The following is a 26791-nucleotide window of genomic DNA, read 5'->3' as shown; positions in this document are numbered from 1 at the left end:
AATGACATTTATGAGCCAAATGGTTCAGTTGCCACACAACAGAATTGCTTGAGTTAGATTGTTGTTAAAAAACAAGAAAAAGCCAAAAAGAAAAGACAAATGATAACTCATTAATCGGGTGTTTAATATATATACTGTATAGTTCAGTGCACAAATTTGCATTCCCCTTTTGTCTCATAAGTTTTCACACCCCTTTCAGAATTTATACAAATATGAGATAAAATATATTTTTTAATTTAGTACTGCCCTTCAGAATCTACATAACTGGTATTTACATAAAGTATGATATGCATATAGTAGTGTGTTGCCAACTTGAGCATTCAGTGAATGTTTGCACCTTGTGTAATAGTTGTGTATAAGTCCCTTAGTGGTCCTAAGTATCAAAAGCTGGCTCTCACATCACTATTAAATATATTTTATATATATATATATATATATATATATATATATATATATATACACACACACACACACACACACACACACACACACACACACACACACACACACACAGTGTACATACACTTAGGTTGAAGTCATTAAAACTCATTTTTTACCACAGATTTCATATTAGCAAACTATAGTTTTGGCAAGTCGTTTAGGACATCCACTTTGTGCATGACACGAGTTATTTTTCCAACAATTGTTTACAGACAGATTGTTTCACTTTTAATTGACTATATCACAATTCCAGTGGGTCAGAAGTTCACATACATTAAGTTAACTGTGCCTTTAAGCAGCTTGGAAAATTCCAGAAAATTATGTCAAGCCTTTAGGCAATTAGCTTCTGAAAGGCTAATTGAAGTCAATTGGAGATGTACCTGTGGATGTATTTTAAGGCCTACCTTCAAACTCGGTGCCTCTTTGCTTGACATCATGGGAAAATCAAAAGAAATCAGCCAAAACAAATTGTGTACCTCCACAAGTCTGGTTCATCCTTGGGAGCAATTTCCAAATGCCTGAAGGTACCACGTTCATCTGTACAAATAATAGTACACAAGTATAAACCCCATGGGACCACACAGTTGTAATACCGCTCAGGAAGGAGACACATTCTGTCTCCTAGAGAATAACATAGTTTGGTGCGAAAAGTGAAAATCACTCCCAGAACAACAGCAAAGGACCTTGTGAAGATGCTGGAGGAAACAGGTTGACAATATCTATATCCACAGTAAAACGAGTCCTATATCGATATAACCTGAAAGGCTGCTCAGCAAGGAAGAAGCCACTGCTCCAAAACTGCCATAAAAAAGCCAAACTACAGTTTGCAAGTACACATGGGGACAAAGATCTTACTTTTTGGAGAAATGTCCTCTGGTCTGATGAAACAAAATTTTTACTGTTTGGCCATAATTGACCATTGTTATGTTTAGAGGAAAAAGGGTGAGGCTTGCAAGCCGAAGAACACCATCCCAACCATGAAGCATGGGGGTGGAAGCATCATGTTGTGGGGGTGCTTTGCTGCTGGAGAGACTGGTGCACTTTACAAAATAGATGGAATCATGAGGAAGGAAAATTATGAGGATTCATTGAAGCAACATCTCAAGACATCAGCCAGGAAGTTGAAGCTCAGTTACAAATGGGTCTTCCAAATGGTCAATGACCTCAAGCATACCTCCGAAGTTGTGGCAAAATGGCTTAAGGACAACAAAGTCAAGGTATTGGAGTGGCCATCACAAAGCCCTGACCACAGTCCAATAGAAAATTTGTGGGCAGAACGGAAAAAGCGTGTGTGAGCAAGGAGGCCTACAAACCTGACTCAGTTACACCAGTTCTGTCTGGAGGAATGGGCAAAAATTCCAGCAACTTCTTGTGAGAAGCTTGTGGAAGGCTTGTGGAATTCTTCTCACCACAATTGTACAGAGCGGTTATTCTGAGTTACCGTAGACTTTGTCAGTTCGAACCAGTCTGATCATTCTCTGTTGACCTCTCTCATCAACAAGGCATTTCCATCCACAGAACTGCCGCTTACTGGATGTTTTTTGTTTTTGGCACCATTCAGAGTAAATTCTAAAGCCTGTTGTGTGTGAAAATCCCAGGAGATCAGCAGTTATAGAAATACTCAAACCAGCCCATCTGGCACCAACAATCATCCATGCGATTATCTAATGTGGCAGTAGTGCAGTGCATAAAATCATGCTGATACGGGTCAGGAGCTTCAGTTAATGTTCACCTCAACCATCAGAATGGGGGAAAAATGTGATCTCAGTGATTTGGACCGTGGCATCATTGTTGGTGCCAGATGGGCTGATTTGAGTATTTCTGTAACTGCTGATCTCCTGGGATTTTCACGTACAACAGTCCAATTGTGGTGAGAAGAATAGCATGAGATGTGAGTTGGTGCTGTTTTGGTGGCACGAGGGGGATCTACACAATATTAGGCAGGTGGTTTTAATATTGTGGCTGATCTGTGTGTGTGTGTGTGTGTGTGTGTGTGTGTGTGTATATATATATATATATATATATATATATATATATATATATATATATGCACACATACATATATATGTACACATACATATATATACATATATATATACACACATACATATATATATATATATAAATATATATATATATATATATATATATATATATATATATATATATGTATATGTATGTGTGTGTGTATATATATATATATATATACATGCATATACATATATATGTACACATACATATATATACACATACATATATATATATATATATATATATATATATATATATATATATATATATACATGCATATACATATATATGTACACATACATATATATATATATATATATATATATATGTATATATATTATATATATATATATATATATATGTGTGTATGTATATATATATATGTGTGTATGTGTATATATATATATGTATGTGTGTGTATATATATATATATATATATATATATATATATATATGTGTGTATGTATATATATATATATATATATATATATATATATATATATATATATATATGTGTATGTATATGTGTATGTATATGTATGTATGAGTGCATATATTAAATTGATTTTATATATTATACATATTTGTATTTGTATATTATAAACATTTATTTATAAATAAGCCCAAAATACACATGGGACTACTATTTTGACATGTCTATTTTTGATATGCACTCCCAGTTGTGATAGCTGATTTGCTGAGAAAGTGACTTGATTTGAAATTGCTTACCTGAGCTCCTGAGTTCAAACGAGCTCTTGTCGGGTGATTCATTATAAAGACCCTGTTCAAAAGAGTCATTGTTCACAAATCGGATATCATGGCTCGAGCTGTGTTTGTTTGCGTGCAGCCAGCGAGCTCGTATCATCTACAGAAAGGGTGAAAAGAGGCGCAAGACACACTGGTGCTCTAAAGATGTATTCAGTAACTCACAAGATGATATCTGACGAAACCGCATGTGAAAGCACACATCCTGACTGTCGCCAATGGGGACTAGATTCAAAATGATTGTTGCAGTCATTTATTTTTGGTTGCATTTGCGACCATTTTAGTCACAGTCTGGAGCCTTGACAATGCATATTTATGAATGGATGCTCTTGATACACAACAAAAAAACATACTGGCACGACCAATGTAGTCCAGTTTTGTGAGGTAATGAATCTTGTGTGGTGGTTCTTTTAAATAAATCAGTCAAAGATTCACAGATCAGTCTTAAACTAACAAGTTATTGATTTTGAAACGGTTCAGCGACTTACTGAATCAGATGGCGAGCACCAAAACAATTGGTACTGGAGTTAATGAGCCAGAATCATTAAGTGGTATCTGAATGGAACGGATGGAGTTAATACGTTTCTTATGATTCCCATCCCTTATAATAATAACAGTTGTAATAATATAATGGTCTATATTGTAAGTACAAGAGTGTTTCCTTGACAATTATACTGGAGTTTAATAAGAAACATTGACCATTTGAAAGTCTCTTTACAATTTTTTTCATTTTAAGCAAATGCAAACAGATTGACTCTGTTGTTGCAGTGCTTGATTTGGTGTTGGAAAGCAGATTTGATCAGTTTTTGCAGTCTGATTGTTGGGTTTGGAATGTTTTTCTGTAGTTAGACAGGTTTAAAGAGCCTCCGGCTTTCGGGCCGATGTGTGATCTTTTGTGGTCTGACCCCGGGGAGGACTATGGCAGCGAAAAGAGCTCAGAGCACTTTTGTCACAACAGTGTGCGAGGATGTTCCTATTTCTACAGGTACTTCAGCCCACAGACAGTCCACTCACACATTTGTTTGGTAGCTGCCTACTCATTCCATGTATCTGACTTCACAATTGCACATTTATAGAAGCTTTAAATGTTAGTCACTGAGGTTTTGACGGACGCAAGGACCATTAAAATCACTAATTACACACCTCTCTGTCCATCTCTCAGTTACCCTGCAGTATGTGACTTTCTGACGAATAATAACTTGTTGTCAGTTATAAGAGCGCATGAAGCCCAGGATGCAGGGTGAGTCCATTGCACACCACACACCTGAGTTCCTAAATTCACATCCTATTTGAATGGCTCTTTCAAATTAACTCTCTTCCTGTCGATTTCTGTTCCACTTCACTGAACCTCTTGCAGGTATCGAATGTACAGAAAAAGTCAGACAACAGGCTTTCCCTCATTAATCACAATCTTCTCTGCACCAAACTACTTAGATGTGTATAACAATAAAGGTAAGAGGTCTTGAAGGAATATTCCAGGTTTAATACAAGTTAAACTCAATTGACAGCAGTTGTGGCATAATGTTGATTGCCACAAATTTTTTTTGCTCGTCTGTCCTTTTCTTAAAAAAATATAAAATAAAGAAATAAAAATGTATTCAGATATCAGTGGAAATTGATTGGTCAAAAAATGTGTGAACCCTGTATGTCAGTCTACCACTTCTAGAAAGTTGAAGTCAGAGTGAGTGATGAATATACACAACAAGTTGCTGAATTTTCAGATCAGAATCTTAAGCCTCAGGAAATCAGTGCAACAGGGTTCCATCTCATCCTGGGAAACCTGGAATTTTTCTGTGCAGTTTTCCAGTCATAGAAAATCAGAAAAATACCTAAATGTCCTGGAAAATAATTATTTGTCCTTGAAAATGTTTTAGTATAATAAAACTGTTTGATTGTCACTTACAAGATTTTTCTTACAAGTATTGATAGTGCAATTTTTTTTTCGTTGCAACACTGATGTAGTGTAAATTACAAAAACATTTGATTTGTTAACTTTAGACAACAACAACTGTCAGAACGCAGATTTAAAAAACAAATTAATTCACACCCAAGGTGGTAGCGTGGTGATGCGACCTTTATACCTTGGTATGTAAATTAATTTTCAATAATTCAGAGTCTGCTTATTCCGCCATTACCCTACCACATAGGCTCTGATTTGGAAAACACGGATGGAATCACTGAATCCAGTCATAAAAATTGCATTAGCTATAAAATACGAAAAAAATAATGAAATATCACATTGACATAAGGATTCAGACCCTTTTTTATGACACTTGAAATTTAGCTCAGGTGCATCCCATTTCTCTGGATCATCTTTGAGATGTTTTACACTTCGATTGGAGTCCACCTGTGGCAAATTCAATTGGTTGGACATAATTTGGAAAGGCACACACCTGTCTATATAAGGTCTGACAGCTGACAAAAAATATCAAGAGCAAAAACCAAGCCATAAGATCAAAGGAACTGCCTGCAGAGCTCAGAGAAAGGATTGTGTCGAGGCACAGATCTGGGGAAGGCTACAAAAAATGTTTACAAGTACAAAACAACCAGGACTCTTCCTAGAGCTGGCCGCACGGTCAAACTGAGCAATCGTGGGAGAGAAGGGCTTTGGTAAGAGAAGAGCCCGATGGTCACTCTGGTTGAGCTCCAGAGATCATGTGTTGAGATGGGAGAAACTTGCAGAAGGACAACCATCACTGCAACACTCCACCAATCTGGGTTTTATGGCAGAGTGTCCAGACGGAAGCCTCTCCTCAGTGCAAGACACATGAAAGCCCAGTTGGAATTTGCAAAAAAGCACCTAAAGGACTCTGACTATGAGAAACAACATTCTCCGGTCTGATGAAACGAAGATTGAAATGTTTGGCCTCAATTCCAAGCGTCATGTGTGGAGGAAACCAGTCACCGTTCATCACCTGCGCAATACCATCCTAACGGGGAATAGTGAAAACATTTTTATTTAAAGCATTTTAGCATAAGGCTGCAACATAACAAAATGTGAAAACACTGAATGGGTCTGAATACTTTATGAATGCTCTGTATATAATCTGCATGTGCTGTGTGCTTCAAAATGAATCTAAGAAGCTGGCTGCTCATACGCTTAAAACACTGAGCATCGTGCGTGCTTTGGATTTATGTATGTGTGTAGTAGATGACAGTGAGCAGAGTGCTCTGAAGCTTGCAGCACATACAGAATAAATATTAATTTTAATGAAATCATAGCTTTTTGGGGTTTAATTATCACACTGGGCCATGTAGCAAACTGCTTATCCGGAGGTGAGAAACTACTGTCAAAAACACACAATGCCAAAATAAAAGCATGATTTAATGAATATGTGAAATGGGAAAAAGATCATGTTTAATGCAATTAAATAATAATAATGTATTAAAGCAATATCTCACATCTGTGATGTTTTGTTGTGCAGCACTTCATTTGACAAAAATATCTCCAGTGTTTCAGATTGTGCTGTGAGGATTTTGTTAAAAAACACTTCATTTGATAAATATAGTGCAATGTTGTTTTCATTTGATTAAAGTTTTAACAAATTCATTTGATTAGACACCATTTTGATAATGAAATTTAAGTAAATTCTCGAATACGGAATTTTGAAAAAATAATTGTCTAAACCACAATTTTAATGGCCTCTTATGTGTTTTTGCTTAAATATTACAACCGTGTGGCACACAAAATGTCCTGTAACTGTCCTGGAAAATTGTGCCTTGAAAAGAGTGGGAACCCTGGTGCAGGTTTTCTGACCCTTTGCCCATTTTACACCCCCCCCCCCAAAGCTGCTGTGTTGAAATATGAGAACAACGTCATGAACATCCGGCAGTTTAACTGCTCTCCTCACCCGTACTGGCTGCCCAACTTCATGGATGTGTTCACGTGGTCACTGCCCTTCGTCGGGGAGAAAGGTAAAAAGCGAACCAGAGTCATATACTGTACCTTTTTTGATATCACCCCACATTTATGTGTTTAAGCTATAGATATATCAACAAAACAAATATAAACAAACAGAAATGTATACATGAATTAAAATATACAGTACGTACATAATGTTTTTTGTGGGATGGTGTGTTAAAACCAGTCCTCTCTTGTGTGTTCTCAGTAACAGAGATGCTCGTCAATGTGTTAAACATCTGCTCAGATGACGAACTCATGTCAGAGGGAGATGACACCTGTGAAGGTAAGAACATGTAAAAGGATACATTTTTATTTATTATTTTTAAATAACCAAGTCTGTGTTAGATTTTGGCTTACTTTGTATGCAAGTCTTTTTATTAAGATGCATCCCATCAAAACACAGGATGTTTGTTCCCCTCTTTCCCCACTCAAGAACTCAAGCCTAATAAACATTTGTGGACATTTGCATTGGAAAATTGTGTCCTTGCTTAACTTTTCATTTTTCCCCTTTCTTTTTGCCCTCTCAATATAGATTTAAGCTCAGTTTAATTACAGCAAGCCCCTTTTTTCAAAAAAATAAAGTTCTTAATGGAGTGAATAACCCATATACTGCTATTAAGAACACTATACTCTTGCCTTAAATGAGCTCAGCATTAATTGTGAGAAATGGTTGTCTCACTGTATCATTTCATCTTTTTGATGCATATAAAACTGCAGGGACAGGAAGTACATAGTGTGATAAGCAAGTTTATTTTGTACTAAAACACCTTTAAAGCCTTTTCATTTAGTTTGTTTCTTTTTTTTTATCATTAAACTTCTAACCAAACAAGCAGTACCCTTTGTAAAACCCAACAGTTTACATGAGATAATACAACCTGGCTCTCAGTCCATTCACTTTAAATCCAAAGTATAAACGCTCTTTACTCAAGACCTATGAAGTACAGTCCTACCTCTTCAGCTGTAATGAAACCAGATGAACCCATTCTGAGTGCCTCCTCCTCCCCCTCACATCTGAGGAGCTGTCATGAAGGAATATAGTGTCCCATTTACTGTTCTCGATGCCCATTTGATTTGTCCTTTTTTTTTTTTTTTTTTTTTCAAATGGTGCATAATTTTATCTTGGCCTGACACACTTCCTCTGTGTTTCTGTGAACCTTTAGATTCGAAATGGGATTTATTTATTCCTTGAGGGAGTTCAGGATATAATGCCTTATTTGATATGGAGTTTGAATGCCTAGCCAATTAGGATGTTTGCAGATATTAATGTTTATGATAAGACTGTTTAAGTTATGAATATGCTATAATTTTTTGCTTTTTTTCTTGGCAAAAAAATATATACTGTATTTTTCTTGAGTCAAGTTTATTTTTCTGGATAGAAAGCAGCTTATTTGAGTCCAAGAATTTTTAAGTGGACAGAGAAACAGCTCTTTCTATCTATTTATCTATTCTTTTTTTCATTCACTCTTACTCCCCTTTTGTGCATGTGTGTGGTAGGTGGTACCCCGGCAGTCCGCAAGGAGGTGATCCGAAATAAGATTCGTGCCATTGGCAAGATGGCCAGAGTTTTCTCTGTTCTTAGGTGAAATTATGCGCTTCACATACAAAACCCTCATGACCAAGTATTTTGCACTTGCAGCCACACATGCACGCACGCATGCACTTTTTTTTATCTCAGCTTAAACAACGATATTTTACGCAAACAAACATCATAATGATGTTCTGCTTTTTGTAATGGCTCCTTCAATATTTAACATGATTAACCTCTAAAAAATACAATACCAGTCATACATTTGTACAAACATAATCTTTATTATTACTATTTTTAGCATTTTAGAATAAGTTATAAAATATGTTTTTTTAATACCAATATAAATTGTGCCTCAAATGAATTTATTTACAACACCCAAAATGTAAGTTTTTAAGCAAAAGCCTTTTAAATCAAAAGGTTTTAGGATCATGAGAAATATAATTTCAGACAAGTGTGTCCAAACCTGGTAGACTGGTATTTTAACAATTCCATGATAAATATTAATATGTTAGATTTGTAAGAGACTTTACAAGTACTGTGTTTGTGTGTTTGCAGAGAGGAGAATGAGAGTGTGTTGCAGTTAAAGGGCTTGACCCCGACTGGAACGTTGCCACTGGGTGTGTTGTCAGGAGGCAGACAGACCATACAGAGCGGTAAGTCTTGCCCCTGTCGTTCTTGCACTTACTATGCTGTGGTGTTTAGGGCAATGCCTGTTCTGCATCAATCTCATGCTCGATCTCACTCTCTTTTTCTGTCTTTACCTTTCTCTCCACCTCTATCTGTCTATCTCTGTCACCACCTTGCCCAACAGCTCTGCCTCCCTCACGGTACAGCTCACCCATCATCGATTCCCAAGTTCCCTTCATTACCAAAACCTCCTTACATTTTTCACATCTCTAAACAATATCACTATCGATCAGTCAACATACTTCAAATTTCCTGTCCCGACAGGAACCTGAAAAACTTTCAAGTGGTGCTAAGATTGTAACGGGTGCCAAAAGGCTGCTGTGGGTGATGCTGTCACTGTGAGAGGGGCCGCTGTGAGCTTATAACTATGACACAATATGACCCAATTTATCCAGTTTCTGTCTGTGTGCCTTGCTTTTTCTCCTGGCCTTCACTTTTAAACTCACCGGCCTGCTGCATGCTGCTGCTCTCCTACTAACAGCACATTAACACAGTCTGGTTTGTTTCTATTGAAACCATAGATGCCTTTAAACATCTATGTTAGATTCAGATTTCGTAACACATTGGAAATACTAAATTAAGAAGAAAATGGCCGTTTTATCACTTTTATTTGTGGTGTTAGAAAAAGAAAGCATTACTTTTACTGTGCTTATTGTTTGGAATTTAAACAAACCATGTTACAACTGGTCCCTGGACCCTTTCTGCTACAGATATAAATGATAACTCAAGTCATGCTGTGGCTTGTTAAGAAGTGTGCAATTACTTTTTTTTAAGTGACTTGCTCACTATAAAATGGGCAAAACAAAAAACATCTGTAGATCTTAATAAAAACTCTCTTTACCCTCACAACCACCTAGCAATGCCTTAACCACCAAGAAAACCCCCACAGCCACCTAACAATGCCTTAACAACCACTCAGAATACCCTAGGAACTGCATAGCAATGCCCTAGCAACTACCTGCCTAGCAACTCCCTGGCAACCACCCATAACACCCTAGAAACCATCCAGAACACACTCACAACCACCTCGCAGCCCCTTAAAGGGATAGTTCACCCAGAAACGAAAGTTCTCTCATCAGTTACTCACTCTCATGCCATCCCAGATGTGTATGACTTTCTTTCTTCAACAGAACACAAATGAAGATTTTTAGAAGAATATCTCAGCTCTGTAAGTCCATACAATGCTTGTGAATGGTGATCAGACCTTTGTAGCTCAAAAAATCACATAAAGGAAATGGAAGAAATCCATAAGACACCCGTGGTTAAATCCATGTCTTCAGAAGCAATATAATAGGAGTGGGTGAGAAACAGAACAATGTTTAAGTCCATTTTTACTCAATTTCCACTTTAACTTTCACCTTTCAAATGTGAAAGTGAAACTAAACAGGCACCACATGTAACTTTATGATGTGAAAATGGAGATTTAGAGTAAAAATAATGGACTTAAATTTTGATCTGTTTCTCACTCACACCTATTATATAGCTTCTTTAGATATGGAGTTAATCACTGGAGTTATATGGATTACTTTTATGTTTGCTTTGTGATTTTTGGAGCTACAAAGGTCTGATCACTATTCACTTGCATTGTATGGACCTACAGAGCTGCGATATTTTTTTTTAAGAAATCGTTTTTGTTCTGCTGAAGAAAGTAAGTCGCAGCTGGGGATGGCATGAGGGTGAGTAAATGATGAGAGAATTTTCATTTTTGGGTGAACTATCCCTTTAACAACCACCCAGAATACTCTCGCAACCAGCTAGCAACACCTTCACAACCACCCAGAACACCCTTGGAACTGCATAGTAATACTGAAGCAACTACCTGCCTGGCAGCTCCCCCCTGACAACAACCCTGAACATCCTCACAACCACTACCTTAACAACCACTCAAAATACTTTAGGAACTGCATAACGGTGCCCTAGAAAATACCTGCCTACCAACTGCCTGGCAACCATCCATTACATCCTAGCATTCACCCAAAACTCCTTCACAGTGCCCTAACAACCACCCAGAAAACCCTTGCAACCACCAAGTATTGGCGTAACAACTACTCAAAATACCCTAGAAACTGCATAGTAATGCCTTAGCAACTACCTGCCAAGTAGCTCCCTGGCAACACCAAGAACACCCTCAAATCCACCTAGCAACACCTTAACCACACAGAACACGTTTAACACCACTGAAACCGCCTAGCAATGCCTTAACAATCACTCAGAATGCCCTAGGAACTGCATAGCAATGCCCTGGCAACCACCCAAAACACCCTCACAACCACCCTGAATATCCTAGGAACTTCATTACAATGCCCTAGTAACTCCCTGGCAACCACTCTTAACGCCCTTGTAACCACCCAAAAGACCTTAACAATCACATAACTACGCCCTGGCAACAACCCACAACAGCATTGTGCACAAGCAAGAACCACTCATATTTTCTTCAGGAGGTGTTCAAAACTAATTGATGATAGCAGTATAGTGAGGACAGGGAATTGGGAGTAGAGGGGGAACAGGTTTGCAGAATGACACGAGCCAAATTCAGACTCGGAGCTTGTGCACAAACCACTACACCAAGGACAAAACAATTACATTAAAAAAGATTGTTTACCTTTTCAGGCCTGCTGAGTATTTGTAAAGAATGGCCTGCACACACTATATGACAAACATAAAGGTGAAGTGAGGTCATACAACACTGTCTGTTGATTATATAGTCTCAGTGGTGAACTGGGGGAGGAGAAGTAAATAAGGTTTCTTCAGTAGCTGAATAGAAATAGAAAATAGAGCTCAAACCAGCCTTGCTTCTCATCTTCCTGTGAAGACCACCTATAAACTGTCATCACACATATACAGTACATCTTGTGAAGTTTTATGCTGAAAGCCTCTCCTTGTTTGGCTATTGTATACCTTAAGCTTTAAAAATAGACTCCAGTCCATTGCAGAAATGTTTAGAAGGCTTAGTTTTTCAGGTTCAAAAACATGGTTTCTCAAAAACAAACCATACTAGGAAAAAAAAAAAATATTCTAGATAAAGCTTCTTCACTCAACTAACACTTCTCAAATTTTTTCCTGTGCTGTCTGAAGCATTTGAACTGATGGTGGGAGGGGAATTTGATTGATGGTTTTTTTTTAATGATTGCATTGATAACTTGACACTTTCTTTCCCCGTTCATTTTGGGCATGGCACTACTACTCACGCTTACACAGCCACCGTAGAAGCAGAGGAAGCACGAGGTACGCAAGACATCTGTAGAACCTTCTCAATGTTGTCTGTCTGTGACCCTCCCCCCGTGATTATCTGTCTGTCCTTTGTGTGTCTTTTGTCCTTTTGTAGTCTCTGCTTTCTTTTTTTGTGTGTGTCTATTGTATGCAGTGCACATACTAGTGATGTTCAGGCTTACTCTTTCATTTTATTGATGTTTATTTGTTTTGTTCAGTTTCATTTGTTCATCTAAACATTTAAAGGCAACATAAAATGACATTTGCAACCCTTTTTACTTCCGTAATGTGACGTATGTGTACGTAATGTAACAAGAATAAAAAGTAGGTGGAACTTGATTTTATCCACTGAGGATTGATTGTATTGTAAAACGGGGGCCTTCCAAACAAGTTTATAGTCAACTGTGAAGAGCTACTCCCCTCCTGAAACACCAACAACACCCATTTTTTTTATTTATTTAAGAGGCCTTGTTGATGTCAACTGACATTTGTTTGAGAGGCAGAGCAAGTTATTACATTTTAAAGAAAGACTACGAAAAAAATATATATTAATCGTTCACAATAAGAACAGGAACGTATCAAGAAAGTTAATAAATTTGTATTTCTTGTTGACTTAATTCCAGGATAAATTCTCTTGGCTACAATTCTTGCCTGAAAGTATTCCATCCTCATATACGAGTCAGTGCCGTGATTGTCTTTGGTACATCTGGCAGTTGAGAAAGGGTGGTTTCAGAAAGGCACAGAATCAGAAATGCATTTTCAAGCATAGCTGTTTTGAGGGGGGAAAGCCAAAATCAGGGGTGTGAGCGGACCACAGCGTAAGACTCAGTCTTTTTTTTTTTATCAGTTTCACTTCCTGACCAAAGAAGGCAGTGAGCCCTGGCCGTGCAAATAAGCTCAAATCTAGGTCTGTTTTAGCCTTTAATGTCAGCCGTGATGTGGGTACACCAACGTTTCTGGTTAATGCTATCTGTTTGGTTTGGGAAACTAGTTTTACTGTAGAACCTCAACTTCTCTCTCTTCTTATCTTAGCTGACTGGTTTTGTTACATTTAACTTTATCTCAGCAACCTTTTATCTCATTGGGTGCTGATTGGGGAAGAATGGCCCCCTGTTGGTAGACAAACTAATTTAGCGACTGCAGATGTTCTGCAGTGTAGATAGTGATCTACAGTAGCCTTAGAAAAATGTGATTAGTATCTTTAATAAATAAATATGTCTGCATATATGTCATCTTTGAATTGTTGATCCCAGTTAAAGGAATGTTTCAGGTTCAATACAAGTGAAGCTCTGTCGAAAGCACCTGTGGCAGGCTGTTAGTTTACACAGAAATACATTTCAATCTCATCCTTACTTAGTAAATCGAAACTGAAATTGTTTACACTATGATGCGCTTAGAATGGAAGTCTATGTGGCTAGGCATTGCACCGGGAAAATCGTTAAAATTCTATAAAAAATTTATTTTAGACACAAGACTAAAAAGTTTATACTTGTTAACATAAGACTAGTGTGATCTAGTCTTCAACCATGTCTGTGCAACGTTTTAGGCCTATCCAATATTTAAATTCCTATCCCTTCCAATGTTAAGCGGTCAATTTCCACACTTCCTTGCAATCTACCCACAGTATGTTGGTAACACGTAACCTGAAGATAATTTGCCAAAACATTAGTCACTGCTCTGCTAAAAGGACAATTTAGACAACTTTACGGCCCAAATAACAATTTTGTATGCCGATTTTAAATTAAGTGCTTAACAGCGCTTAACTTCAAATTAATGCTTTTCTTACCTTCTTGCCACATAAACTTCCATTGTAAATGAATTACTGTTAGCACAGTTTGTTTTTACAAACTGAGGGACGAGTCAAATTATTTTCTAGTAATCGACAGTATGCCACAGATGCTAAAAACATGTTTTAAGCGTTTTCTTTTATATTTTTTTGCCTTGTCATGTTAAGTGTATTTGTAATAGTTCACTGGAAGGCTGTAATTGCTGTGTGGTATGATGATTCATTATTTGTTATTAGCCTGCATTAGCAAGTCATCACAAAGTATACCATAGTGTAACTCTCAAAGGCCTCAGTTTGTTTTCCCATTAACATATATTTACTAATCAAGAATAAAACACATTCATGCCAACAATTTAATTGTTCCTGTACTATGATGGCTATTTTAAACACACACACAAAAACTTTTTACTTTTAGTTTACAACAAACTTAAAATAGTAGCTAAATGCTCTAAAATGCAAAACAGGAAACAAAATATACTCAAAGTTTATACCAGGATTGTTGCTGTTATCACAAAGTTACTATGATGCTAGCAGTAGCTAACTTCCTGCTATCCCACCTCCATTTCCAGCCATCCAAGGCTTCAATCCTCAACACAAGATCCAGAGTTTCGAAGAAGCACGTGGTCTGGACCGAATAAACGAGAGAATGCCTCCACGAAAGGACAGCATGCTGCCGGGCGGCACTGCCAACTCCAACTCAGCCAACTCCCCCGACAAGAACGGCACCAACAACCAGGCGTAGTAACCTGCAGCAGCTGCCTACCACTCTCTTTCCCTCATCCATTTCTTTCTCTATCTTTTTTGTCTCTCTTTTCCTTCCCGTTCTCCCTCGTTCTGGTAGAGGTGATACCCCCTACATGCAAAACTCTCCTGGACCAGATTGGGGGAGAATCGCACATACCATGAAGAGGGCGTAGTGAAAAACAAACTATGGTTCTTATTTATTTATTGATATAGATGATAAGAAATGTAAGATCTGTAACAGTGGAAAAAATCGAGATGAATGAATAAATACATGATAAATATTACGTGTATATTAAATACAGAATATATATATATATATATATATATATATATATAGACATAGCATTGGGGTGGTGTAAGTTCATCTTAGATTCAGTAGTTTAAAAAAGGAAAAAGAAAGAATCCATTTTGTAAATTTCCGTTAATAATTTAGATTTATTTCTGACTTTTTTTTTTTTTTTTTTAAACAACCAAGACTTGCTCAGCAGAATTTCTTTAATGTTGTTTATCGTGCGCTTGGCATGGGAATTTTGTGCCCAACATAATTATATCGAGTGCTTATTTGTGAATACACAAAGCTAGTATGATAATATCTTTGAAGCAAAAAAAAAAAAAAGAAAAGCAAAAAAAAGTCTCATGACATAAAACAACAAAACATGTTTTTGTTTATGAAAAAAAATGTGGGGAAAAACTTCATAATGCCAATTATAGATAAGGGAGTGCATTAATAACTCAAGTGTTGACATTTTTATGTACATTTACATTTTCGAGTGTTCCCTCAACCAAATGTAATGTTTACTTTGTTTCATTTGTTTTCTTCCTGTTTGTAACTCAGACTACAAAAGGTGAAAGAGTGAAAGGCATCCCAAAAAGCCCTTGAGATGGTTTGAGGAGCGCTTATGTTTGCTTGTGTGTTTTTTATTTTCTCATTTTGTTCATTTGTGTTCTCCTTTCTGTACGATACTGTTATTATTGGCAACTGGCGATTCCGCTGTGCAAAAACTCCGACTTCCTGTACGTTATACATTTGAGGTTATGTGCCATGCTAATACATATAGCAAAAGTTCTGTGTGCATGCATTGAGATTGCACACAGTACGACATGTATTTTCCATTTTATTTAATACCGCAAGCAATCCAGTTTCCATATGTCTTGCGCAATACTTCATCGTTTTGTGGTGCACACGTTTAAACAAGGAGACTCTGCGAGGGTAAACTTGCATGTTATCAATACTGTATTTAAAAGGAACTCTCATCCAAAGAAAAATCATTGTTTTAATGTAATATATGGCTGTATCATTGACAAAAAAAACTGCTGATTGTATAAGGTTGTTACCTCTCCATTTGCTTGAAAAGAGGCAAGTGCTTCAATCAGCCTTTTAGTTGTTTAGACACTCTGTAAAGAAAAAAAAACAATGGAAGGAAAAAGAGCCTTGAACGCTTTACTCTTTGTGATTTAAAGCACACCTGAGGGAGGCCTACATCCTTAAACAGGTACCAAAACGTGCTGAGTAGGTAGTCATGTCCTAATAACCACCTTTTTTGTGTCCACTTAAGTGTTTGTCTTTTCAAGTCTCTGTTTTATGTAAAGAGCTTCTGCAGACTTCAGTTTGGTTTTGTTCGTTTTCCTCCATGTTTAATTTAAAAGGGATATTTGCTATGGTTTGAGAGAGTCGTGTGTTTTGGGTGGGAGGGGTGCTTAGAGGTGGGGCTATTGTTCGAAATATTGGAGAAGAATTGGGGCATTTAGACCAATAATCCCATTGTAGGAGGGCTTCATTTTTGCCATCTGTTAAAAATTCCAAACATATCCTGCAGAATCTACAGAAAATGTGTAAGATTTTTTTTTCTTAATAGCTAATAAAAGGACTGTGGAGGACGTTGTGTCCGATTGTGTCGATTTATGGTGATGTATCACTCCATTGAAAAAAAAAAAAGGAAAACAAAAGTAAAACGAAATACAACAAAATGTTGGGAAAAGAACCTAGTCTTGTTTCATTATTTGTCTTGTTAATTGTTTAGAATTGTGTCCTTTTTCTACTTGATCACTTGATATTGTGTCTGCTTTTACAACTGAGCAGTTTGAGCTGTTGACTGGCGGCAAACTAGTGCTTTGTCATTTTCATTACTGTTCAGGTCTGTTCATGTCAAGGTTTTCTATGATTACAACTCCAAAATTTTGAATGTTTTGTGCCTTAAGCGTGGTGAAGGACAGCTGGTGTATTGTTACCTGTCTGAACAGAGCGCAGTACATGCCGAGCATGGCTGAGATTATAGGATTTATGTACTGGTCGGTTTAAGAATAGACAACAGGATACATTTGAAAAACTTTTACCTTTCATATTGATCAGTATACAGTTTATCCTGCTTTTGACATAAGAATTTATATATGAAAAAACTCAAACGTTTAATTTAAGCAATTTATTAGCAATTATGGGCATACACTAATAATACACTGTCAGTTCAAATGCTGATGTGTTCATATTGTTTTATACCTTAACATATGATTAACATTTAAAAAGCTCAGGCTTCTGGTCTGAAGGTCTTGTTGAATGGTTTTTTAGTCTGTAGGTTTTTCAGCTTCCTGTACTCTCATGTAAAGGATGCAGCTGAACAAAATAAAATGATGCTTTTGTTTCATTGAAAGGCCTTGAATTGAAGCAGGCTCTTGAATAACATTTGTTGCACCACAGAATATTTCACAAGCACCTATTCAGTGCATTTTGGCTGATTATTCCCAATCAATACAAGCTTTTAGAGAAAAGCTATAAACACTTAGTTCCTTATTACCTCAGCAAATTGTGTGGATCGTGCATTTAAATTACTGTGGAAAACGAATCCCGTAATGAAAAGTTGCACACCATATTAATAGCAGATTGGTTATTAACTGGATAGCTAGTCTTTACCAATTTTGAATGCAGTTATGAACGTGTTTTACAAGGAATATTTAAAAGTATGACACAATTAAAATGTAATGCAACTTATATGTAGACTTCACATTTGTTCCTATAATGCCTATGCTTAGTTAACATGAGTGGTCCGGTAGAATGACAAATCTCAAGACTGCTTTAGGAATGTGTGGATATGCAGGATTGCTTAATTGAAACTGGCTTACTTTACCAGGTGATCTGTTGATTGAAAAGCAGTGGTAGTGAATCATGGCATAAGTAGATAGCGCTCTCTTGCCGAATAGTGAAGCATTGTGAAATACCAGGCTCTCATTTGTGGCTTGACAGAGTGGAGTTCATTATGGATTTAAGTGTCACTGACAGTGGCTCTTTAATGCTTTCTTTGAAAATACACATTATATTCCATTAACCTTTAGTTCTTACATCTTGTTTTTCAGGTATACAAGGCTACTAACTATACCCATAACTTGTGGATATTGACTTGCTAAAAATGATTTTGGTGCAATGGGAATGCTCATCAATTCGAACCAAGGAATAACAGAAACAATAACATTAAAACTAGACTACCTTTGAATATTGTCTTGACAAAGACTTGTCTAAAGGTTTTAAAAAGCCTTGAAATTTGAAAAGGTAGATATACAGACAGACAAATAGTGTTTTCCACATATATTACAGGAAATTTGATATCTGACTTGAATATCAGCATTGGTGTTTTAACAGCTATTCTGCCTCATTGTTGTCAGGCTTGCTGATGCTTTTGTTGCTCCTGTGATTTGCTCCAAAGCTCTTGTTACAATCCTCTAAAAGCACATTGTCCACGTAGAGATGCTATTGAACTAACTGTAAACTGGCTTATTTTATTTAAGCCAAACTGATCCATTATGGTCAATGAGAAATGGGATTATCTAATCCAATAGATGAAATGCTATCATTATGTTCGACGTTTAATCTAAGAGGGATCCTTTATCTTTACCTGTAATAATGCTTTTGTAATCTGATGATAACGGATGCTTTTAAAAGAGATCTTTTTTCCCCTGCCTTCATGTTTGTCCACTTTTTTTTTTTGTTTTTTTTTTTAGATTGTTCCCTTGATGCACATTTACTAAACTGATGACCATTTGCCAATACCCAATATTACAGACACTGTAGATTGGTTTGTTGTAAGATACATACAGTAACACAGTTGCCACATTGGAAACAACAGAACAATGCTACCCAAAAAACGAATGTGTTAGCACTAAACGGATTAAATATAATGTTGTCAAGGTACTGTAGTTGTATTTTTTTCTTTGCAAACCCTAAGCATTAAACTTTGGCACAAAACAATGAACATTTTCAAATTGTGAGGTTTTTGGTAGAGTGATGAGCTTTTACTTTTCTAATCAAGATGATGGAGGAACTTGAGCTATACACAGAGACTAATGGGGACTTGGGCCACAAAGCAACCACCCAGAACACCCTAGCAACTTCCAAGCAAGTGCATGGCAAAACACTTAAAAACCCTCATAACACCTTAGCAACTCAGCATTACAGCGACAAGTTTTGCATCACGCACATTTTTTTTAAAGAAAAAAAAAATCTTTCTTGTTTTTTGCTGGTAATGTGAAGGTCCTTTAGCTTTTAATACTGCACACCATTCTCACTGAGATACAGGAAGATGTGTGATAGAATATAACCCACAGTCAGCAAACATCTTAATGCTGAGGTATTAAAAGAATATTTCAGGAAGTGACAGGATGTTCTTCACAGATGTCAGTATTAGCGATGATATCTGAGCGATTTGAATAAGCTCTGAACCAAAACTACATTCCACCTAGTAGTTTTTAGATACAAGCGGCAAAATTTGAGGTAAAAAGTCTGTAGCACAAACATGCAGGACAAATTACGTCTCAAAGTTTATCACTTATGGTTTGGGGTTTGTTTCAATCCCTAACCTTTAGTATGACCAATTATAATAGTGATGGTTGCCTTTGAAAATACCAGCAGAGGTTTCTCATTTTTTATCTCTTTGTAGCTCAACTGGATGTTATTTTCTGTGACCAAACTGCAGTTCTATTCAGTCAAAGCTAACCTACACATTTCCAGCTTAAATTTCAATTGACTGAAAGAAACACTATTGTAAACCTGTGTACTTGATATTTTCATCAAGGAAGACTCCTATTTACTTAATGAAATGCATATCTAAGCATGTAACTAATAGCAATAGCCAAACAGTTGACAGCTTACAATTACCCGTTTTGGCCGAAATGCTTTGCATAGCACAATTGGCTGCCCATGCACTGGCACTATACTTATAGCTGTTCTTTGTCATTCATTTCTCTTTATCTTAGGCTATTTGTGTCAAGGCCGTTCTCTTACTGAAAATCTTGATCTCATGAAAATCTTTCAAAATTGCCATTCTCAGTGTTCCCTACTAAAGAGCAGAGTTATAAGAGTTTGATTTATTTTAGGTGCTTCAGTGTGAGATCCAGAGAGCAATATAGATCACACAATTATCAGTATAGTGGAGACTGGGGCCAATTGTCACACTTTTTACTCTAGTGAACAATTCTTTGGGTAGGTTTATACTTGAACATCCATTTCTGTATAGCCACATACCTTAAAGTCTTGACTACAAAAAAGCTATTGAACATTTCCATGGGGGAAAAAGATGCCATTGATTGAACACATTATAACCATATGTGTCCAAAAGCAAGGCATGCCATCACACTACATGGGGTAAGTTGTCACAATGGAACATGCCGTTAAACATCCCATTATTGGGTTTTCAGCTAAATTTAAACATTAAAATAATCACAAAACACAAAATTCATGAAGCAGCAAAAATGTACATAATAACATACAAAAGTATCAAATCATATCATTGTGTATGTCGTACCAAATATTGTAGTTAATAAATTGAATATATTTATAGCATTTTAAACATGACAAATTGCCCCAACTTGACATTTATGACAAACACTTGTATTGTTGTATTGAAGTTAAAATCTGCCTTCATTATCTAGTAGACCCTTGCTAGTGTGGTTTATTGCATTCACTTGTTTTTATCGAACTATAACAAAGTATGATATTGGAATTTTAGTTTGGAGAATTGGATACTTTAGTCACAGCTTTCAAAAACTATTTAATCACACACACACACACAGTAAAAGCACTTTATTACCAAAGTAATACATAATACATCCTTTTCTGTGCAAATTTGAGTGATATCTCACTCTTGCTGTTTTAGTGTTCAATTAAACACAGTTCCTATGTGTATCAGCAGTGCAAACTACTTCATTTAATTGCCCACTATGGATGAAACATCAAAAAAAAAGTTTCGCAAATAAAACCCCTGTATCTTTTGCTTCAAACATCCAACTATGACCTCAAATTGCTCTGTTCATAAGAGAAAGAACGTGCAGAGAGCTCCCTCTGCTGTCTCACTGACACTTGCTGGTTTGGCCATTTTAACCCAGGTGGTTTTACAAATGTGGCCTCATCACTAGGGCTCTGTCTCCGACTTGTGGGTTTAGTTTACCTGGCATCTTAAACATTTAAAGCAGAATGTGAATGTTATCTTGCACTAACTGTTAATTTAGTTATATACAATGAATTCTAGTACCCATTGATTCTAGGACCTTGCCAGTGTTAGGTTCATTTGAATACTGTACACTTGCCCAGTCTGCTTATAATTTGAGGTAATCGTTTGCTTGACCAGTTGGCGACTTGCGAAAGAGAAAATAAGAAACATGCAGTAAAGGATTTTTAATGTAGTTCAAGCTTGGACATACCCATTTTGGCAGAATTTTCCATTGCAATTAGCCATTTTGGCCAAACTTACTTGCTTCACAAGTTCACAGTAACGTTGAATCAGTACCTCTTGTGCCTGGAGCGAAGGGTTCTTAGTTTGAGGACCATGGAAATAGCCAAAACAAGAATATAGACACCTAATCCCAAACCGATGCCTATTGCAATGCAGCCCTCTGCAGGAAGACAGAAACCAAACAGTTAGAGCCCTGAACAGTGCTACAATGAAAGATAGAGAAACAAATTACAAAAGAGTAAACTATGGGAAATACAGGTTCACAAATGGGCTATCTAACAAAAAGTGTCACTTAAAAGCCAATATTTTGCATAGATTTTGATTACTCTCCTGAGAATACTCAGTAGGGTATTTGTTCATCTCATAACAGTTTGGAAGCATCCAGCCTGGCTCACACTGTCACTCTTGCTTGTGATTACACACATGTGAGACAAATTTAGACATTTGAGGAATAATTCACCCAAAATAATAATCTCGTTATTTACTCGCCCTCATGGCATCTCAAACTCGTATGACTTACTTTCTTCTGCGGAACACAAACAAAGATATTTTTAAGTATAAACTTTATGTACAGCTCCAAAAAGCAGATAAATGCATCAAAAAGGTAATCCATAAGACCTGAATGGTTTGATCTATGTTTGCCGAAGTGATACGATTGCTATGGGGGGGGGAAACAGACCAAACTTTACGTTTTTAAGAACACCTTGTAAATCTTAAAACACCTCATCCTTCAAATTATCTTTGTATGTGTTCCGCATCAGACACTGTAAAACTAGATATCACTACAGTGACTGTGCCAATCTTTCTTTGCTGTGTAATTAATGACACTATGCTAGTTCATTACTTGCTATCTCCCACACAAGCAATATTGTGATACAAAATGAATACCAAATGCAATATTGACCCTTTTTACTTTCTTAATATCTTATTGTGCATGATTCATCAGTGCATGTTTTAAATAGTTGTCTTCATAATCTTTTATCAAAATGTATTAACTTGCGTTGCCTCTAAAACAACTTTCTTTTTCGGCTGTCGTCACATATCCCTCTTACTTTTCGACCACTCCCCTCCAACCACCTGACTTTATTCTGTTATGAAACTACCCCTTGTCTTGATCCAATAATATTTTATGGTTAACATTTTCATTGTTGAATATCCTGTTTGTTTTCACACTTTCATCAAAACTAACAACTGTCTCAAACTCTAAAATGACTTTTCTGCGGACATATTCAAGGCTGTTTGGGCCTTTAGCCAAACTTTGCACAATCCAATCAAATTCTGATGAGTAAAATCAAGTTTCACCCTACATGCATATTTGGTTTCACTTGGAAATGCATCACTGAACAGAACTAAATTATGTTCCATTTTGCCTTGAAGGTCAGTGGACTGCTTATAAAATGTATTGAGGAACCATTCTTACTGTCTCCATACACTGCTCTCAATGGCAAACATTCATTGTTGTTACAAACCTAGATCCATACAACACATTGTGAGTCTGAGATTACTAATAATAGGTCCTTGTAAAATGTTTTGAAGCCTATAGCATTGTGTCCTTAACATTAAGCAGCACAAATGAGTGGCTAACAGGGAGTCTGTTGAATGAACATTTCTTACCAAACCATCTCCACACTTTGTCCCGGTTAAGATCTGCCCATAATCTGCAGTCACTGTAATTTGTACTCTTGCATGACCCAATAGTGACCTTGTGTCCAAATAATGGCTCTTCATTGCCATTAGAGCAGAATGGTTTCCCACCCATCACATCCCTATGGCATAAAAATATGTTGGTCAGGGATATATACAGAAGGGGTTCATTCATGGTTTTTCTTGATTAAAGTAACATTGATCACCATACCTTTGCTGGCACCCTATGTATTCCTCTGGGTGTCTGGTGCTTGCAGTATGGCATTGTGTGTGCCTTCAGCATTCAGACTGTAGCAGGAATCCATGGCAACCACAGCAGCTGAAAGAATCCAATAAAATATATGCTTACCTATGCTAAGCGACGGTTCATCTTTTACTGCAACCTTGCAAAGTAAGTCTGAACCCTGAGTCAGATGCTATAATTTCCAAAGAAACTGGCTTATTATTCTGACATGTCCCAACCAGGTCAAGTTTCCAGTATTATGTAATTTCTGTTCACACTGTAAGTGAAAATGCTGACAAAATCAATACCATTTTTCATTTGGTGTGGGTATTTGGACCAACAAGAAGCTGTGGGCAGGGCTAACCAATGTGCCACAACAAAAATAAAAAAAACAAGCGATCGATAAAGTGTTTTGTCACAGTATTGGCTGGTTAGGACATTGTGTAACAGTGGAGGTTTCATACACTCAATAACAGTATGTCCTCACCAAGGATGATGCCACATGTTTCCAACAATTATTTTAGTTTTTTTGTCCACTCTCAAAGCAAAAACTCTAAACACGACAAAATCGCAGCCAGTCCAGACATGTCTGAAATTTAATACATGGGTGTTTCTTTAACTTCGGGCACTTTAAGCACTATGGACTTCAAGTAGATTTTACCTTGGAATTTTCTTTGATTTCTTTTAACATCACTTTTAATTAAAAAAAATAATAAAACAAACTTGTTTGGCGACTGTGGGACAGTCATAGTTTTTGAAAAAATCATTTAAATGGTTTGTTACATCATTTTACTCTCTGTTTATATTAACATGTTTTAAACATACAGTAATTTGTATTTTTATAATGGATTTTCATAGTTTAATATTAAAATCTGGGTATAGAACAAGGCTAAAACTGTAAAATGGGCAGCCCTGCAACCACCCCTGGAGTCGAGAGTTTGAATCCAGTGGCCGGTTGCATAAAATTGTTTTAGACTAGTCTAACTAGTTAGTCATCTAAAATTTTGTTCTTAACTTTTTTCAGTCAGTTGCATAAAAACTTAAATCAGTCTATTTAAAGACCAAAATGTAAGATGGCAAACTCTGAGGCTAACTTCAGTTTACATTCTATTTTGCATTCAAGGAACATCTGAGCCAGTGGAGGCTTCAGTTGAGACTTTCTAGAAGACTTTTACTTCTACAATGGTAACAACATTTCTTGTGTTTTTCTTATTTGGGTTAAAATCACTCAATTATTTCATTAGAATCGATTTTGAAGCATTGTATTCTTCTCAAAAGCAAACATTTTCAGCAAAGGAAAACTGTGTAGAGCGCCCACTGTAGAAGAAACACCCATTCATCTATGTTTTCCAAATAAAATCACTATTACAGACAGACATGCAAAATAAAGTATCTAGAGTAGCTGTGCAGTGCATCAAAAACAAAAAGTGTCCATCAACTTCTAGTTTAGATCGCTCCCATTGATTTTGCCAGTTACTGTAGATGTAACCATTTTTTTTGTTTGTTTTTTGTTTTTTGATGAATGCAAGCATGCATGATTGTTGTTGTCACCTAGGCTTCAATTGCGCATGTGAAAAAAAGATTTATATATATATATATATACACACACATACATATACATACAGGGTTGGGAGGGTTACTTTTGAAATGTATTCCACTACAGATTACAGAATACATGCTGTAAAATGTAATTTGTAACGTATTCCATTAGATTACTCAAGGTCAGTAACGTATTCTAAATACTTTGGATTACTTCTTCAGCACTGGTAGATTTTTTCACTTGTTTTGACTATAAAAACTGCCAGTACAGTAAGACAAAATACACATGTTAAAAATACATTCTCTGAAAAACCGAAATATCTTATGCAATGTTGTTTCTAAAACAAGATAAATCAAATTGATCTTGTTTGAAGGATTTTTTTAGATTTTTGCCCTAATATCAAATATTTTACTAGAACAAAGAAATTATGATCCAATGTGAATTTTCTTGATAAAAAATATGATCGTGCCTGGTAATGTGCATGTAAAATGGCTAGAAATAGCATTTTAGCTTAGCGTAAAGCTGACAATTTACACAAGGTTTATTTCTATTTCTTCTGCTCCAAACTTACTTCAAACTGACTTCTCTGTCTGCTCGTATGAATGTAACACATCATAAGAAAGTGTTTCACTGCTGTTCAAATGCACTTTGGATCACATCATTTATATGTATAAATATTTTCCATCTGAAAGGACTAAATATTAAATGAAACAAATGACAATAAAATGCAAAGTAATCTCTTCAGTAATCAAAATACTTTTTGAATGTAACTGTATTCAAATTATTTTAAATTGTAACTGTAGTGGAAAGTTACTTATACTTTGTATTTTAAATACGTAATCCTGTTACATGTATTCTGTTACTCCCCAACCCTGTATAATTATATATATATATATATATATATATATATATATATATATATATATATTAACATGCTGACATTAAACAGTTGTATCATCTCCATAGTAACAGTGTAACGTCTCCGTCTCTTCTCCTCTACGTTGTGCGTTCACTATTAAAATCCTTGTCTAAACTTTTGCGGGATCGCAGACAGCACACATGCCACGTACATCACACAGCTTGTGTTTAATCTTCACCCTGAGTGCTTATACAAAGAATCCCTAACATTCACTTAAAATCCCCATTAGTTGTGTAATAAAATGTGATTAGAATTTGAAGTGCTATTCTTTCAGTAAGCTACGAATCTGAAAATGGCAATATATGCTGAACACTTGTATGTTGAAAGTAAATGTTCATATATGTGACCTTTTTATATCAGTAAAAAACATTTATGCAACATATTTCAAAATATGACAAATAGCCATTTTCATATATGTAATATAAGCCATATTCAAAATGTTTAAACACTTGTGGAATTTAAATTTTTACATAAATGCTCAAATATATGAACTCTAATTATATTTGTTCGTACAAGGCTGTATATCAGATTTCAATATCAGACAATGTAATAATTGCAACAGGCATAATTATTGAATCCTCAAATATTTTAGTTTACAGATTTATTGCATGTCTATTTTAACCTTAGAGAAGTTTTCTTGCATTGTCTGAGACAGA

The 26791-nt window shown here is 36.2% G+C and overlaps 1 protein-coding gene and 1 long non-coding RNA gene across 3 annotated transcripts in view; one reads left to right on the top strand and one right to left on the bottom strand.

Annotated features, from left to right (window-relative positions):
* LOC127432238 (serine/threonine-protein phosphatase 2B catalytic subunit gamma isoform-like) overlaps positions 1 to 17078 on the top strand; it is a 61729-nt gene extending 44651 nt beyond the window's left edge. The window contains exons 6-14 of one of the 2 annotated variants that reach the window (XM_051683154.1): positions 4083 to 4222; positions 4400 to 4477; positions 4595 to 4689; positions 7027 to 7152; positions 7347 to 7424; positions 8636 to 8720; positions 9225 to 9322; positions 12555 to 12581; positions 14922 to 17078. In XM_051683154.1, the coding sequence (XP_051539114.1) occupies positions 4083 to 4222; positions 4400 to 4477; positions 4595 to 4689; positions 7027 to 7152; positions 7347 to 7424; positions 8636 to 8720; positions 9225 to 9322; positions 12555 to 12581; positions 14922 to 15094 (900 nt within the window). In that variant the 3' untranslated portion in view covers positions 15095 to 17078. The remainder of the gene's footprint in view (positions 1 to 4082; positions 4223 to 4399; positions 4478 to 4594; positions 4690 to 7026; positions 7153 to 7346; positions 7425 to 8635; positions 8721 to 9224; positions 9323 to 12554; positions 12582 to 14921) is intronic. The other variant, XM_051683155.1, reaches the window with a different exon arrangement.
* Positions 17079 to 19403: 2325 nt separating this feature from the next.
* Positions 19404 to 26081, bottom strand: LOC127432243 (uncharacterized). The gene is made up of 3 exons (XR_007895731.1): positions 23665 to 26081; positions 23424 to 23575; positions 19404 to 21969 (listed from the first exon to the last, which is right to left on the bottom strand). It is a non-coding gene; the product is annotated as an uncharacterized LOC127432243 (long non-coding RNA).
* Between the last annotated feature and the right edge of the window lie 710 nt (positions 26082 to 26791).

This window comes from Myxocyprinus asiaticus, chromosome 42, assembly GCF_019703515.2.
Source record: "Myxocyprinus asiaticus isolate MX2 ecotype Aquarium Trade chromosome 42, UBuf_Myxa_2, whole genome shotgun sequence".
Lineage (NCBI taxonomy): Eukaryota > Metazoa > Chordata > Actinopteri > Cypriniformes > Catostomidae > Myxocyprinus > Myxocyprinus asiaticus.
The sequence above is the reverse complement of the archived record's forward strand: the minus strand, read 5'-3'. Positions and strand labels throughout refer to the sequence as shown.